At 37.7% G+C, this 18,815-nt stretch overlaps 1 protein-coding gene across 1 annotated transcript; it reads left to right on the top strand.

Annotated features, from left to right (window-relative positions):
• Positions 1–1,985: 1,985 nt before the first annotated feature.
• On the top strand, positions 1,986–11,647 carry chmp4ba (charged multivesicular body protein 4Ba). Its single transcript, XM_038296716.1, has 5 exons — positions 1,986–2,331; positions 10,285–10,462; positions 10,604–10,718; positions 10,895–11,021; positions 11,120–11,647. The coding sequence occupies exons 1-5, from the start codon at positions 2,148–2,150 to the stop codon at positions 11,182–11,184; spliced, it is 669 nt and encodes a 222-aa protein (XP_038152644.1). The 5' UTR covers positions 1,986–2,147; the 3' UTR covers positions 11,185–11,647.
• The last annotated feature ends 7,168 nt before the right edge of the window (positions 11,648–18,815 follow it).

Raw genomic sequence — 18,815 nt, 5'->3', positions numbered from 1 at the left:
AATTACAGGCAGAAGGATTAAAGTTTGTCCTGATCCTTGTGCTTCCTTGCTGAATCAAGAGTCTTTTTTTCATTATCTCACCATAGTTATTTTTTTCCGCTTAAAAATGTTCGGTAGTAATATTTATTTATTCCCCAATAGTATAGCATAAGTTGTTTATCCCCTATTTGTGTATTTTCAGAAAGTGCTCTGTAATGTAATGGAATGCACATCTCTTCAGTAAACTTTTAAAAACTATATATATATATATATATATATATATATATATATATATATATATATATATATATATATATATATATATATATATATATATATATATGGAGAGACAGAGAGAGAAAGCAGTGGGAATTCCTGCCGAGCACGGCTCGCGTAGCGCCATTTTAAAAGTGTAAAGCTTGGAGGAGGTAGATGCGAGAGGACGAGAGCCCTTTGGCATGTGGATGGTCGTTTGGTGCATGGCGCGTGTTTTGAAGCTGCTTATGGAGAAATGTCTTGGGCCGTGAGTAGTGAGGAAACAGGAAGCGATTCTTGTGGGATGGAAGAGGGAAATAGTGACAATGAAGGTTGGAAGATAGCAACATCAAAAAATGAGAAAAAGCGGAAAAAACAGAGATCAGTTCAAGGGGAATCTAGTTCAGAACAATCCAGTGATGATCATTCCATACATTCCACAGCACAACAAAATGAATTCAAAGTCATATTCAAAGTCGTTAATCAGGCAGACTCTTTTACAAATTGGAATCCGGTTCACTTAACAAAAACCATCAATAAACTTGTCGGAGAAGTCAGAGGTGCCAGAATTCTGTACAGTGGAGACCTGCTAATTAACTGCAGAGACAGCGCCCAGCAAGGCAAAGCAATACGGATCAACAAAATTGACGGGATAAGAGTTCAGTGCAGCCTAATGGAGAACAAAAAGATCAGCAGGGGAGTCATTGGAGGAGTTCCTCTAAAAATTTCTGAAAAAGAGATTCTGGAAAACATAAGCGGTGCAAAAGTAAAAGAAGTAAAACGGTTAAAAACAACAAGAAACGGAGAAAGATCTGACAGTTTATCAGTGCTAATTAAATTTGAGGAAGAGCAATTACCAAGCAAAGTATTCATCGGTTACATAAGCTATAATGTCAAAATCTACAATCCTCCACCATTGAGATGTTTCAAATGCCAAAAATTCGGTCACATTGCAGCAGTTTGTAAAGGGAAACAGAGGTGTGGAAGGTGTGCAGGAGAACATGAGTACGGAAAATGTGGAAAAGAAGCTAAAATAAAATGCTGTAATTGTGGTGGAGAACATACTGCTGCCTATCGCGGCTGTGAAGCAAGCAAAAGGTCTGAGGAAATTAAAAAAATGAAATTTGAGCTCGGAATAACCTACGCTGAAGCTGCAAAAAGGATCCCATCTCAGTCAGAAAAACCCAAACCTACAGTTCAACACACGGCAAATTCCAAACCTCTAGAGAATCAAAAAATTGATGAAGACTCACTTATTGTTAAAAAGACAAATTTTGTTCTTTTCATGGTAGAAGTAATTAATTGTACTGCACAGACAACAAAAAAAACGGAAAAAATCAAAATAATAGTGAAGGCTGCAGAAAAATATCTGGACATTAAAGATTTGAACTGGGAGATGGTTGGAAGTATGATGGGAGGACCGATGGGACCATCAGAAACTGGCAGAGTTAAGATGACCTAGAGTAAATTAAAAATTATATGGGCAAATGTGATTTAGTATTATGTTGGTTTAAGTTACACAGGTTTTTTTTTTTTTTTTTTTTTTTTTTTTTTTTTTGGGGGGGGGGGGGGGGGGGGTGAATCGTTTTCTGTTTTCTTGCTTTACTCCATATCAGTTGGTGGCGGTAATGCACAATTCACAAGTCTGCCAACCGCCATAAAACCCCATAAGAAGAAGAAGAGAAAGCAGTGGGAATCCCCCCCTCTGTGACCGTGATCATGCACGCATGAGTCACCGCGCTTACGTAATGACATCACGAGGCCTGTGTGGAGAAAGCGGAAGAAGAAGACGAAAACATCAGCAGCGGCACTGAGGCGACTGGACGTTTCACAGAGCTCCCTTCATCAGCGGTTCTCCTTTGGTTGGTTTGTGTTTAAAGCTGCAAGTAACTTTAGAACCGAGTCACACCAAAATGTCGCTGTTCGGTAAGATATTCGGTAGCAATAGTAAGGGAGGGAAGGGACCGACTCCCCAAGAGGCTGTCCAGAAACTCAGGGACACGGAGGAGATGTTGGCCAAAAAACAAGAGTTTTTAGAGAAGAAGATCGAACATGAGCTCCTGACGGCGAAGAAGAACGGAACCAAAAACAAACGAGGTGAGTAAAACCTCCCCGACTGTTCGGCTTCAGCTGATAAACGGCCTGCCTGCTAGTTAGTCGGTAGCTGGGTTAGTTAGCCCGCTGGCTAACCTCCAGGGAAGTGACTCACCTCATGGGACTTCACCTTTAATTGCCTTGTTTGGAGCAAGAACGTTTTTTGTTTATTAACAAACCTCTTTGGTTGTTAATATAGTTTAACCCCTTCAGCCCAGAAAGCAAATGAGAATAAAAGCAAGTTCAGCTCTTAAACTATAAATTGGGGAAAAAAAGTTATTTGTATAACAGAAAGACATTGAGGAATATTTTTCAGGTGGAACCACTATTTTACATATAACCGGTCTGATTTATAGATGATCAAAACCCCATGAAAGCCCATTTGAAACTCTGGTTGAACCCTCAGACTTTATAGATCCACATTTTGACTATAAATTAAGCTAATTTGGACTGAATAAGTTGATGCATGTTTGTTCCACAAAGGTTTCAGTGGGCAGAGTGCTAGGAGGAAATGGGATTTTTACACAGTGCCAAAAGTGGCCAAATTAAGCAGAAATGCATTTTTTCTACTCAAAAAGGAATCTGGTCAGGCAAATATGCTGATTTAGATTATTGGAGACCATCTACATCAGGCAAAGCATTTGCTCCTAAGATTTAGCTGCTATTTTATTGACATTTACCAATAATATCACCAAAATGTATAGAAAATAAGAATAACAGAGCAAGCTAATGTAATGCATATTAATAAACTGAAATGGTCACACAATGACCTCTGACCCCTTCTTGTAAAGGTCTGAGCCTCTAGTTTCCAATGATGGTGGCAATTAGGGGGCGGGTCTAAAATTAATAACTGCTGTTGCATTCGCACTTTTCAGGTGGAATTTAAATCTCATTTTATTCACTTATGCAGCCACAAAACAAAAAATATTTGTGGAAAAAAAAAATTCCAAATTTTTTTTAGAAAACTTAAAGCCCCATTTGAAAGGTGTGTGGATGAAACACCATGTGACTGTGTTATGGCCATCTCTATAAATGGATAAACATCAGCTGGTGTTAGATGGTAACGAACCCGTCAGGTTTAAGGGGTTAAAACAAATAAATGAGCAGGAGGTATTAAAACATGACTTACAGTGGGGTAACCAACCTGTAAACATAACACCCAGCCCTCAACTGTTCATAGTAATTCATTTCCTAGAATTGTCATATTTGGTTTCTAACTTAGAAAATATGTTTCAGAAATGAGTTGTATTTTTGTACCTGTGTACCACGGGTATGTTGTCATATCTAATACTTTAATTAAATCAGGTTGCTTTTAGAAGTTGGTTTATTCCTGAAACCATTGCTGCTAATAAGTCATTAAATCTATACTGGAATAACAAACCCTGAGGATTATCATCTCTGGTTTTTAGCAGCTAATATAAATTATAGTAAAACTATTTTTTGTGGAGTACGGAGGAGGATTAGGGCCAGTGGGGAAAAAAAAGTTAACAGATTTTTTACATTTTATTTCAGTTTATTATTTATTTCAGTTTAGAATTCTGAGAAAAAAGTAAGAATTCTGACTTTTTTCTCAGAATTCTGACAATAAAAAAAGTCAGAATTTTGAGAAAAAAGTCAGAATTTGGAGAAAAAAGTCAGAATTCGGAGATTAAAGACATTAAAGTCAGAATTCTGACTTTTTTCCCATGTTAAACTGAAATAAAATTTAAAAATCAGTTAACTTTTTTTTGTTTTTCAGTGGCCCTAATCCTTTTCCGTAGTGGAGCATTTATTTCCAAACATGAATTTTTTTGGCCGTTTCCTCAACCCCTCCTCCTGGCTGTTGATAAAGTAAAAGCGTGGAAGGGATGATGAACATACCAAACCTGTTCTCATCATATCGGACATGGTAATCCAGAACCGTGCCTTGTCTGCCTCCACCACACACAGAAACCTGTTTGATTGAAGGTATCTATTTTAGTCCAATGAGGGTAAAGAGAAAACCAGAGGACTGCGGCGCAACAGGAAGTTATGGAAACTGTCAGGTCCGTGGTCATTGATCAGACACGTCCAACGATTTCTTTTCCCTTTTTTTGTCACCTTTGCTTCAAAGATAAATTTAATGGTTCCCAGATCGGTTCGATTTTCTCCCTCATCACGGTGACATAAAGGCAGACAGCCAACTGAATAAGTCATTTCTTGTCGATTTTCTTTCCAGGCTGCCGGAAACTTAAACCTTCTGTCTGATGGGAGCAGCGGGAATATAAAGGCTATCTATAAACTATATCAGTATATCCACTGAAAGCAGGTTGTAAAGATAAAAATATGCTTTTTGAAAGGAACAGGAACATCAGAGAACCATAAAGTAACCCCATGAGAGCTGATTGGCTGTTTCTCTGAGCTGCATAATCTGATAACGATTCATGTGACGTCAGATAATGTTGTTTTAGGAGAAGGAGCTGGGTCTGGATGCATGAATAATCCGATCAGACTGGAACTGCGAGCTGCCATCTGGCTCCCAGTGGAACACAGTGACCATAGTGTGGAGCTCTGTGTTGTGTGAATTAGACATTAAACCAAACTTTGCTGGATTGTGAGTAGGAATGGCACATAATAAAACTCCTGCAGCTTGTGTCATGAAACTAATGTGTGTTGTTAAGAAGGTCGGTATCCATTCAAACTCTAAGGCTGGACTTTATCTATACCCCGACTTATGTAAGTTTTTAATAGTTATATGGGGCGACAGTGGCGTCGGATGTAGGAGTTTGCCCTGAAATCGAAGGATTGACGGTTCAAGCCCCAGTTCCGACTTTCATTGTCGTTGTGACCTTGAGCAAGACACTTCACCTGCATTGTCTACTGATGGTGGTCAGAGGGCCAGAGGGTTCATATTCCTGATCAGAAAAAATCTGATCAGGAATATGAACGTCTTATCAAGTTTGTTGGGAGCAGTGATGGTTAAAAGGTTTTACATCTGCTGGAAGGAAGGATCTGTGGTGGCGCTGTTCTACACTAGCGCTGTGCAAGTCAATACTATAGCAATATAATCACAATTTATAAAGAAAAGCACATTTTGGTCAAATACCATGTCACCAGATATAGCTTATAGATCAAGCTGAAGCTAATGGGGATCCAAATGGAGACTTTCTCAATCCAGCCATGTAGGTGGCAGTAAAACGCTTAACCTCTCCAAACCCACCGGGTCGCCTGCGACCCGTTTTAAAGCGTTTACAACTAATAAACCAGACGACATGAAAATTAATACGGTCAAAATTTTTACCAATATAGACATGTTAGACATCGTTGGAAAGCTTAGATTCTCCACAATTTAACCACCAAGTTCATTTTATGGACACAGCGAGCACCAAAACACAATTAAAACAGATATAGCCGCATGCCAAAACGTAAATATGACAAAGCAGCCACAAAAACATCCCTTTGAAGGCGTCCAGAAGCTGTTTTGTAAATCCAATCTTCAATTGTTTATACTCCATTTGTCCGTAAGGGTCCAAAGGTTAAAAGTAATCCAGCAAATTCATGATAAAAATATTCCATGATGAGAAAATCGCCCATAACATCCGTTTATTGACATCCAAAAAGTTAGCTGGTCGTAGCTAATGCTTAGCATCTTGCTAATATTTACTTCATAATAATTGTTTCCTCGATGTTTGGTGTGTTTCTTAACATCGTCTTCTTACCAACAAGACAAAAGTTTCCGTATCTTTGTATGACACGGTTGGAGTTCGGGTCAGCCACTGAAGCGCTCCTTGACTGTCGGCCAATGATGCACCAAGTAGAGCGATATTACGCCTCATACAGTCCTGCTGTGATTGGTTAGGCCCCACAGCTCTGGAACTGTTGTAGCTAGAGGTCTGACATTTTCTGCATTTATATTTCTTTATTACTGATGTTAAAAAAGACCTATTATTTTCAAGAATAAAAAAAAACAATAACTTTGAGTCATGTTTGAACTGATGCAGCTTGGGCTGTGTTCTACTCACCCAAAAAAGAAGGTGTCAGCTTTCAGATAATGTATTGCACGTTTAATTTGGGCTTAAAGTTCCTAAGTTATTTGCTTTTCCATTTGGGTAGGCAGAATAGGCAAGGATTACTTCAAAATGAGTGGATTGTTGGGTAGAGTGGAGGATTTTCATGAATTTTTAAGAAGCCCCGCACATGCACAACCCTGCACCCACTCCCGAGAGGGAATGCTTATAAAACACATGTGAGAGCGTGCACCAGTCCAATTCTCCCCGTGCACGCTCTGTTTGAAGGTTGCTGTTTGCATCGCTCACACAAGCTTACTTCCTAAAGGAAGATTTGCGATTTTTCCACTATGTCAGACTCCACCGGTGTTGTGCTGAGAAAAACCTGCCTGCCGAGAATTTCCTCCCCTGGCACAGGAGCATGCATCGCCTTAAACACACCCACATTTATGAGAAAATAGATTGAAATATCAATTGAAAGGGAAAATTTAAACATATTAATGTTTTGTCAGAAATTTTATAGAACGTTGTTGGATGAAAAAGCGGAAAATGTTATCCACTGAGCAGAGAATATATTTATTGGACACTGATTGTAGCACGTCCACTAAAATGTTTCTCCATACAGGTAAAAATAGTTTTCATTCAGACACAGTTTTAGCGCATCCAGGCATAAGGAATATAAGAACTTAAAGTATATATTTAAAAGTTACCTTTTCATTCATATTTCAACCCATTACCTCATCGGGGTGCGAGAGGGACGGTCATTCTTAGAATAGGGTTAGGTGAAAATCTAAGGACAGAACATCAGTAAACAACCACAGAGTTAAATATGGCCCCCCTGCTCTGATTCCACCTGTGAACAACAGTGATTTTACTGCAGTCCATTTGGTTAGTCAGGTAAACAGAATAACGACTGTCTGGATGTTCACCAGTATCACTATGGTGGCTCAGCGCCTCACTGGTCCTCCACCAGTTCATTAGTTTACAAAAAAAACCTGCTTCAGATTCAAACCATTTGGTCAGTTACATGTTTTTCTTCAGGTTTCAGTTAAACTGTGAGATTCAAAAACAGGCAGAAAAATATGGAAGCAAATTGTTACCATATTCCAAATGAAAAAGCATTTCCAGAAATGCCTTTTCATTTTAAGAATTTGGCTGCATTGTTTAAATGAAATTAGTAATCAATCATCCTGTTTGCATTTTCATTTTCTTCTTTAACACTGCTCATCCTTTTACTTAATTAAAAAGAAAAAGACATTTGAGATTTATTTTTCAAAATGTACCCCAGCAAATACATACCAAAATTCAATTTGAAATGTAAAATTTGAAAATGATAAAGCATTTCCAGAAATGCGTCTTTATTTTAAGAATGTGGCTGCATTATTTGACTCATAAATGAAATGAGTAATCAATCATCCTATTTGCATTTGCGTTTTCTTCTTTAACACTGAACATTTTATGCCATAATCAAAGAGAAAACACAGCGGACTTTGCTTTTTTGTTTCCGTGGTCTGCCAGCAAAGTACTGTAAATAACTCGAAAACGAAAAAACCTTCTGAGTCAAACAATGCAGCCACGTTCTTAAAATGAAAAAGCATTTCTAAAATGCTTTTTCATTTGAAATATGGTAAAGATTCGCTTCCATAGAAAAAAGTGAGCAGATATAAGAAGAGACAAATGGGCCAGGATGGATGGATGCCCGAGCAACCTCAGTGTTTTGAATCTGTTCTTTAAATAAAGTTATAGAAATATATTTAAATTCCAGTATTCTGCTTGTTTAGGCCTTTCAAAGTGACCTATATCCTCATCAGGGCTCCCTCCGTTTCATGACGTCGTCATAATTAACCTCTCCTGAACAAAGCCTGAGACTGAAGGTCAAAAAGCAGATTTTCATGATATTACCTATAAAGAGAGGTTGCTGTCATTGCTAAAGGAACAGTTCCTATAATCTTAAATCTGTTTAAATTAGACAGAATATGTGAAAAATGTGCCTAATTGTGATAAACAAGCAGCTTTTAGGTAGATTTAAAAAAACTTGAAACATTTTTTGTTGCTTGTGTCAGTTTAATATCAGTGGTGTTGTGATCTTCTAACCTACAGTAACCTGTATTGTTGTCAGCTTTTGGAAAAAAATCCTGAATTTTACTATGATGCAAATATTTTATCTTTAGTATTTTCATTCCTGCTGGTCGTTGGCCGGCTGGGATCAGACGCATGTTTAACTCTGTGTATTCCTGCAGAATATTCACCAATGATCGCATTGTAATAAGTTTAAATGTTCTGATTCATTTACTGATTAAAAAAGAAAGATCAAATCTAATTAAACACGCTGTTTCTGCAGGGTTAAATGAAACCCAAAGATTGGACGGTAGATAAAGCTAACAGAGTTTGACTTGCTAGTATATTTTCTTTAATTTTTCAAATCTGCATGGCTATGCTTGGGCAGCAGGGGCAGCATCTTTATAAAGGAGGGCGGGATGCGCGCTGCAAAAAAATTATAACTGCCACTGACCATCTATGAGCGTGATGCGCATTCTTCCTGTCGCTTGGTTACGGCTGTAAACAGTTTGTCTCTGTGGCGCTGGGTTACGGGCGGTATGAAAGTACAGCTGTGGAACGGTCTGATAAACTGACAGATCTTTTTGTTGTTGTGGTTTTCTCTCTCTCTCTCTGTGTCTATATAAGACTGTGGTGAGCCCAAACAGGACTGTGGCTGGCCATTAATGATGTCATTAATGGGAAACCATGATTTTACCATAAATGGATCTATAGAGATGTTGTTTTGCTCCACCTTATTCCAAAAAAGGTTAAAAATCAATCCACTGTACTTTGTGTTCAAGTTTGAATACGTTTTGCTTCCCATCCACAAAGCTTTTTCTATTAAAAATGTCAGAAATAGCATTGAGTTCAATTCAGTTCAGTTTATTTCTATAGCTCCAATTCACATCATGTCATCTCAGGTCACTTTCCAGTTCACCAGATCATCCAGTCAGATTGATTCAAAGTTTTCTATCTAAGGAAAACCAGCTGATTGCATCGACTCATTGACTCTTCAGCAATCCCTCACACTAAGCATGCTTCTAGCGACAGTGGAGAGGAAAAACTCCCTTTGAACAGGAAGAAACCTGGGGTTCAAGGAGACAGAAACAGAGATACAGAAATAATTAAAAATACAAAGGTTCCAGGTTTTATCCAGCAGCCCAACAAAGCCTGGTTTTTGTTTGAAAACATGCAAATAGAAACAGATGAACGGGTCCACCCCTTTGGAATGGGGGTCGTTTGGCTTCTTTGTCATCCTGCAATGCCCCATACCTGTCTGTCTCTGAAAGGGGGGTCGTTAGAGGTAATTGTTGGCCTGGCTGAAGAGGTGAGGTATTCTGTTCCCGTGTAAAGGGGTTGGGGTTGCGATGATAGTGGGAAGGGATTAACCCCTACCTCTTCACAGGTTCGTCTGTTTGAATTTGCATGTTTTTGAAATAAAAACAAGGCTTTCACTGCAAAAATTCTAAATCTAGATAAGTCATTTTTTTCTGAAAATAAGTGCATTTGTTCTTGAATTGAGGGGGTAAAAAAGATGTTTTGCAAATGGAACAAGACAATTTACACTTGGAACAAGACAATTTACACTTGAAATAAGACAATGCAATTGTGTTTTCTTATTTTAAGTGCATATTGTCCAATTATTTTAAGAGTAAAAATACTAATTCCATTGGCAAACAATCTCATTTACCTGCTCAAATTAAGGGTGAATACACTTAATTTAAGAAATATTGACTTATTTTATGTCGTTTTTGCAATGTTGATGGGCTGCTGTATAAAGCCTGGAGCTCAACACTATTTCTGACATTTTGAATTGAAAAACTTCCTGCATGGGAAGAGAAACGTCTTCAAACTTAAGGTCCAGTGGATTGTTTTTTAACTGTTGTGGAATGACTATGACCTGGATGACTGCTCAACCTCATCTAAGCTGTTCTTTGACTCCCCATTCCAGCGGCCCTCCAGGCCCTGAAGAGGAAAAAGCGCTATGAGAAGCAGCTGGCCCAGATTGACGGGACGCTGTCCACCATCGAGTTCCAGAGGGAGGCTTTGGAGAACGCAAACACCAACACTGAAGTGCTGAAAAACATGGGCTTTGCTGCCAAAGCCATGAAGGCCGCTCACGAAAACATGTGAGTCGCGTTTCAGATTAATCCGTTTTCTTTCTATTTCTCAATTAATGCCCGTTAACCGTTTCTTTTATTCCGTTTCTTTTCCGGCATCCTCGTTGCCTTCCACGCCACCTCCTTCCCATCTCGTCTCCCTGCAAACAGGGACATAGACAAAGTAGACGACCTGATGGCTGAAATCACGGAGCAGCAGGAGGTGTCCCAGGAAATTGCAGACGCCATCTCCAGACCGGTCGGCTTTGGGGAGGAGTTTGACGAGGTAAGATCCCATCAGACCCCAAACACATCAGCTAAAAGGCAGCTGTTGCATTCAGATTGTATTTTAATCAGATGGAAGATTCCCTTCCTCTTCTTTATCTTCAGGCTAAAACCTGAAGTTGGTAACTGTGGATATAACTGGTAGATGACAGCGTTTGTTTCTGTATCTCTGCTCAGGATGAGCTCATTGCTGAGCTGGAGGAGCTGGAGCAGGAAGAGTTGGACAAAAACCTTTTGGAAATCGAAGGAACGGAAGACGTTCCCCTGCCGAGCGTACCATCTACGTCGCTCCCAACTAAACCAGGTAGGAGGACGCGCGTCGATGGGGCTTCTTTTCTCAGCTCCATTACTGTTCTGCTGGATTCAAAGAGAAAATAACATTTTTATTCCTGTTTTCTTTAGCCAAGAAGAAGGTAGAAGAAGACGAGGACGACATGGCGGACCTGGAGGCCTGGGCGGCTAACTGAGCCGGGTCCTCCTGCTTCTCGCCAGCAGCCCGCCCCCTGCTGTCAGAGCAGCAGAGACTCAGGGCTGCACTGCTGGCTGCTCCATCCTAAAGCCTCCATCCGGACGTCTACCACAGCACCTCTAGTTTGCACATGGATGAAAAAACTGGAACGAGAAGAGCTCAGGCTTCGCTCTACAGATTAAAGTTGCAGGATGAGTCTCTTTGCCAAACTCTGCTCCTTTTTCTAGGAGGTCAAAGAGTGAAAGAAATGCCCCCCCCCTTTTTACAAAAACAGCCTGTGGCTCCTCTGCGTTTCCGTATAGGATTGAGTGTTTGCGTGCATACTGCGAGGGTACGGTGTGAGGAGGTACATGATGAGGCCTGCCTCTGGAGGAATGTGAAGAACCAACCTCTGCACACAAAAAGAAACGCGTTACACGGCGCCCATTCACTCTGCTTCCTGTCACTATCTGTTCACTCCTCTAGAAGTTTGTATTGGATTGAAACATCTGGAAACTCTGGGTTTATTTTTCCTCTCATCTGCCTCTGTTAAAACATTCGTTTTAACACCTCTAGATCTGTTTTATCGGCTTAATAAAATCTGGATTATTTTTCTTTTGAATAAAAATGTGAGAAACGTTCTTTTTAAAGCTTTCAAATTTCAGCGCACATGTGTAGCGGACGCTTAGATTACCTTCCATTTCAGCAAAATTCTAGTTAATATTAATTCCCTTTGCTGGAATTGTAAAATGCTTTGCGTATGAATGAAGTTGATCCAATTAGACGAGAAAGAACAACCTCTGAGATTCAGTCAGTTGTACAGGAAGAACAAGCTCCAACTTGCAAATCTGAAATCAGGATGGTTTAGAGATGGGAGGTTCCTCCTTTTCTCAGTCTTATATAAATAATTTCTCTAAATGTCTGAAATGCATGAAAGATTTATAGGAATGAATAAAGGATAAGGTGTTTTTATTCAGGAGAAAGGATCCATATTAAGACCTTCAGTTCATTAAAACCAAACTTCACTATAAGATTTTTTTTTCTGATTGTTTAGAAATAAAATCACGCATTAAAGCTCTTTTAATAATCTGATCGACTTGTTCCAGCATTGCAGCCTTTGGGGGAGATGAACCTGTGCCTGACACCTCCTGCGCCTTTGCCTGTCTTGTTTACTGATGACTCCGTGTGATTAAAATCATAAGTTATGTTTGAGATGTGTGATTTATTTTATTTTTTTTAATGAGTTTGCCTCCATTCTTGAACGGACTGATGGGAACCGGCTGGTTCTCAGTTGATCTTTCTGCTGAAATCCTGATGCAATGGAGCTCCTGCTCACTGCCTGGCCCTTCATGGCTGCTGCCACGCTCCCCTGTTTGTCTGCAGGACAGCTTTAATAAGAAACTGTAGGCTATAACCCTTTCTTTTTTAGTTGTACATAAAAAAAATAAAAATGCTGGGATTTCTGTATCTGTTTACCTCGGATATTCATGTTCTTCCTGACTGTAAACGATCTTTCTGGATATTTTGCTCGGAGCAGTTTCCGTTTCACTGTTACCGATGGGTTGTACAGTAAAGGTTACCTAAATAAAGTTTGGATTCAATGTATTTTAAGAATTGTTGCTTCATTAAATAAAAGAATTAGATTTATATGCATTTAACCATTGCTGGTTGATTTTGTTGGTTTTATTTATTATTCACACAAACTTAGTGCTGTTTTTTGTTAGAAAAGCAAGCGTTCTTTCTTTTAATGTTCCTGCTTCTGCTTTAAGTGATGCTAGGAGGTCTGGAGTTTTTTTATTTTTTTTATATATATTTTATATCAGTACAATTTCCAGTGAACAATCGCCAGGGGTTTGAACAAAATAATAAAAAAAAAAATAGTACCGTAAAAATAGTACCGTAATAGTGATTAAGTAAAGCCATCAAACTTCTGGCCAGAGAAAAAACCCGTAATATGTAGCCAACATTTGGAAGAAGAATGTTTTCAAGATGACTTGGATAATAGCGCGTTGTGACAAACACCAGATACAGCACTGGGACTTGATCAACAGCCGATACCGCACCGTGACGTCACTAACCAGTAGGTGGCAGTAGTGTTCTTTGACAAACATGGATGCCTCGGGTAAAGCACATTCACATGGAAATTACTCTGAATTAAAAACACTGATCATTTATTGAACAGGATGGAAGAATTTCAGATTTAAAGAACTTTCAGAAGTTCTGAATATAACAATGTTAGAACTGTAACTATATGGTCATTTGTTTACTTTTTTCAAGGCTGTACTTTAATAGTCTAGAGACCTATTCTAAACGAAATGACTTTTTGTTTACACTTGTGTAAAAAAAATGACAAAATAAAATCAGTCTAACATTGAAATATAAAGATTCAAAGCAAATACAATACAGTAAAATCAGTGAATCAATGCAAATAAAACCTTAAATATTAAGACTAAATTAAATTTTCCTGCTTGTTGAGGGGATATTAATCAATGGCAATGATGAAATGGAAGCAATCCCTCTTTTTGGAATCATAATTTTTTAGTCTGTTACTTTTAGTACCTTTCAGGTTTACATATTTTTCTTATTACAGAAATAGATGGACTAATGCATAGTTTCCCTATTTGAAATTATATATATGGAGGGATGCCCGATATATCGCTGCTGACATCAGTACTAGCTGTTACTATTTGTTTATATATATATATATATATATATATATATATATATATATATATATATATATATATATATATATATATATATATATATATATATGTGTGTGTGTGTGTGTGTGTGTGTGTGTCAATTATTTTTTTAATGTGGCTTATAATTAGCACAAATTCACAACACATGTCATCTCAAGGAACTTTCCAGTTCACCAGATCATCCAGTGAAATTGATTCAAAGTTTTCTACCTAAGGAAAAGCAGCTGATTGCATCGACTCATTGACTCTTCAGCAATCCCTCACACTAAGCATGCTTGTAGCGACAGTGGAGAGGAAAAACTCCCTTTGAACAGGAAGAAACCTCCAGCAGAACCAGGCTCAGTGTGAGCAGCCATCTGCTGAGGCCGACTGGGGTTCAAGGAGACAGAAGCAGACATAGAAAAAGAAGCATAGATACAAAAGGCAACTGTCAACCAGCTCCACAGGCGGCCCCGTTCAGGAAACACACAGCCAGGCAGACGAGCTCCGAGCCAGCTCCCATGTCAGAGGATGAAGAGAGCACATCCAGTTAGTCACAGTCAGAGAAACAGGACTACACTGGAAAACAGGCCAAGCTCCAACATCTAGAAACAAAGGTGTTGATGGCAGCAGCACAGCTGATATTTCTCTCCAGGATGGTATCTGCATGATATTTGATCACCAGCGCCCTCTAATGATTTTAGGAGAAGTTGAACCATTGATGTGGGCTTTATTCAACATTTGAATGTAGAATAAACATAGAAAACTAGAAATTAGACTTACTACAAGGAAGGAAAAACTTTTAAACCTCCTCTGCATCAACGTGTAGAAATTTACTTCTGAAACCCAGACCAACAAAAAAATGCATATATTCTAAACAAAACCAATGGCGAATTATCTGTTGCACTGTTGCAATAGAAGTTTGTTACAAATAATCTTTAGATGCACAACATCCTAACATTATCTGTATCACCTTGTTCTCGCAGGATCCTGTTAAGGGGAAATTTATCCAGAGGTCATTGGGTGAGAGGTAAGATAAGACCAGTGGCAGTTCTAGACCAAATGTACCTGGGGGCCAGGAGGGGGCCAGCATGTTTTCATGGGGGCCCAAAGAATCATGAAATAAAAAAAACAGGGCAAGAGATTCAAATATATTAACTTAGCTGCATGAAGTGAAACTTCTATTCAGTTAGGTTTGATAAAAGTATATGTCTTATAAGGTCAATATACATTCATAATTTAGGAATTTTACATATTTTTTGATTCAATTTCAGTTAAAATTACTGTTTTCTATAAAATCTGAATTAGAACTCAAGAAAAACTGATAAAGTCAGCCCTAAAAAGGTTTTTTTTTTATTTGTTTGTTTTGAAAAAAAATTTAGCAGATGAAAACTGTGATCCTATCTCAATACCGCTGAAGTTATCACCTTATTGTTTTTAAATAATTAGTAAAACAGAATTTGTAAACCTGTCAGTGACTATGTCTGTTCCAGTGCATATCATCATTAGAATGTATTATGTTTTATTATTTAGTATTATGTCTTCAGTACAGGGGCCATAACAGGGGCCAGGATGTGATCTACAGGGGCACTGGCCCCTGTTGGCCCCTGTCTAGAACCGCCCATGGATAAAACAACTATGCTCCCACCAAGGACATTTATATTTGTGGACAAGCCCCATCCTCACCTTCAAACTTACTTTTGAGTTTTGCACCACTACCTAGATTATCTTCCAGCACATCAAAAATAAATACATTTTAGAATGATGTATTAGACCACAGGAGTAACTTTCTGAAGGACAGGGGACACTGTCCCCACCACCTTTGGCTTGGAGGGGACATGTCCCCACCATGTCCCCACCATTAATCAAGTGAGAATGCATTAATGCATTCTTTTCGTTTTTCCGTCTCTAAGTAGTCCCACATACTTCAGCCGATTTCAACAATTTTGGTATCAAAACCTTCAGCTTCTTCTGGAGGGTTATGCTATATCTTTTGGTAATTTCAATTATTATAATGTTTGAAATATTAAGCTGTTTCTGGCCCAGATAAATGAATGCAAAACTTCAAAAATTCCACTAACAGTTCAGCTACTTTGCCCTTTTTTGTTTCCAAGTTTAGTTTATTTCTGTATTAACTTTCTGTCCATATTTTACATTACTTCAACTTTTCAACACTTTAATCAAGTTTCTTATGTAGCTCTAAGCTGCTCATTCAATACCACATTCTTCAACATTTTAACCAAACCTTTATTTCTTCAACCAGATAAGATTCAAGTTTTTCTTTTCTGATTCTGATAATTTAATACATTTCAGCATATATTTTCAAAACTGGCTTAATTCAGCAATCTTTCTAGACAAGCATTAAGCTTTTCTGTTTACTGCTAATTCATAACATGCCCGACATGTTTCTACTTTTTTCAACAAAGAAATAAAGCATTTATCTTCTATCTCATGTCATTTCAGTGGTTTCTGCCATTTTAAGCTTACAGTTTAGCATACAGCATTCTCACAGCCGTTTCGCAGGAACAGCTATTTTTCTAGTCTGAATAGACTTTGGCTCTCAGCGATATGTGGGACAAATTTCTAAATTTGATTTTGCTGATTTTGAAGGAGGATAATCCCTGATGTAGCTAAAAGGAAAAACATCCAATCAATCAATCCACATTTTTCTGGTTGGACGGATGAATAAAACTGAAATTGTGTGCATATTAGGGAGGCATTATATTGCTGTTGGCATCAGAATCGGCTGTTATTCATTCTTTTTTTTAACATAAATTAATATATAACTATCCATAAATATAAATATCAGTTTATTTTGGTTCTATTGTGTTCTTAACAATATGAAAGCATTCAATAAATATATGTTTGAGCTCAATTTTGGAAAATACAAAAACCTAATCAAAGCGTTTGGGTGGAGTAACTGTACATCCATCAGCCCCCACCCCTAGAGTGTCCCCACCAACTTTCATTACAAAGTTACACCCTTGTATTAGACTATTAAATCCTGTTATCATTTTTTATTACATTGGGAACACATGAAATACATTGTTTTATGTTTTCAAAGCAATGCAGTAAATACATTTGAGAAATTCAATCAAAATAGGAATTAATTGTACGGTAAAACGTGAATAATTGTATTTTCTGACTATTTCCTGCCAGGTTGTGGTCGGAAAATTTAGATCTCTCTTATATCATATATTGATTTATGCTATTTACTCACTGAAAAAAAAAGTTTTCACTCATTCAGTTTCACCTGCAAGGCTAAACAATGCCTGAGTACGGAAGAGGATTAGGGCCACTGAAAAAAAAAAAAGTAACTGATTTTTATTTATTTTTTTTTTCAGTATAGTATGGGAAAAAAGTCAGAATTCTGACTTTAATGTCAGAATTCTGACTTTTTTCTCAGAATTCTGACTTTAATCTCAGAATTCTGACTTTTTTCTCAGAATTCTGAGATTAAAGTCAGAATTCTGACTTTTTTCTCAGAATTCTGACTTTTTTCTCAGAATTCTGACTTTAATCACAGAATTCTGACTTTAATCACAGAATTCTGACTTTAATCTCAGAATTCTGACTTTAATCACAGAATTCTGACTTTAATCTCAGAATTCTGACTTTAATCACAGAATTCTGACTTTAATCTCAGAATTCTGACTTTAATCTCAGAATTCTGAGTTTAAAGTCAGAATTCTGAGAAAAAAGTCAGAATTCTGAGAAAAAAGTCAGAATTCTGAGATTAAAGTCAGAATTCTGAGATTAAAGTCAGAATTCTGAGAAAAAAGTCAGAATTCTGAGTTTCAAGTCAGAATTCTGAGAAAAAAGTCAGAATTCTGAGAAAAAAAAGTCAGAATTCTGAGATTAAAGTCAGAATTCTGAGAAAAAAGTCAGAATTCTGAGTTTAAAGTCAGAATTCTGAGAAAAAAGTCAGAATTCTGAGATTAAAGTCAGAATTCTGACTTTTTTCCGTACTAAACTGAATTAAAAAAAAAAAAAATCAGTTAACTTTTTTTTTTTTCAGTGGCCCTAATCCTCTTCCGTACCTGAGTGAGGGGTGTTCACATGGAAAACATGCGTATTCCCATAACAAGCCAAATTCTTTCTCAAAGTTTGTTATTGTTTAACCAATGTGTGCGTAATTTGTTTTGGCTCTGACACAGCTCTTCACAGCTTTTTCATCATTATAAGTAATGGAGACATTTGTCTAGATCAGAACAGGGCTGATTACCGTTCCCTCTTTGCAAAAATAAAATAAAATGCCAACTCAGCGAAATCCGTCGATCTCTGTTTATTTAACTGGAGTGAACAGGTTTATACTTATTCCCAACATCACAGGTCCATCGATCAGAATATTTATGACTGACTTGCTCATAGCAGTAATGATGTATGATGGTGAATGTAGGATGGGCAGATAAAATAAATGCAGTCTTTATTCCATGATGATGTAAAATATAACTTAAAAATATTTAATAACTACAAATAATTTGAAAGCAAAACATGTTCAAATTACATTGATTGTATTCCCTGTTTACAAGGGGAGTATTAAAACTTTATAATTTAAAGGTTATATGCTCACTTTGGCTTTCCATATTAGCTGCTGTCGAAATTGTTCTAACTTTGAGCTTTTATTGTATGATATGTTTAGATTTGAGCTCAAAATGAAGTGCTATTGTATTTATTTTGCTGGTGAAGTTCTGCGCCAGAATCTTTTCATTCGCGGTCTATCAGTGTGGAGAAGCAGCAGCTCCACTTTGAGCTCCTCTTAGATAATTGCAAGTCTAATTGCTAAGCCCAGCACTTTAATTAAATTTAGTTTATTCATATAGTAACACAAGTGATCTCAGACACGTTACAGAAACTATTTAAAAATATGTAGCAGTTATTTTGCATTTACAGCTCAGATATTAATCTAATCAAGTGTCAGCCTTGATTTTGTTTTAACGTGGGGCAGACTTTTACAGCAATGGAG

Source organism: Cyprinodon tularosa, unplaced genomic scaffold (assembly GCF_016077235.1).
Source record: "Cyprinodon tularosa strain WSP-4 unplaced genomic scaffold, ASM1607723v1 ctg375, whole genome shotgun sequence".
NCBI classification, from domain to species: domain Eukaryota; kingdom Metazoa; phylum Chordata; class Actinopteri; order Cyprinodontiformes; family Cyprinodontidae; genus Cyprinodon; species Cyprinodon tularosa.
This window is presented reverse-complemented; position numbering and strand designations above follow the sequence as displayed.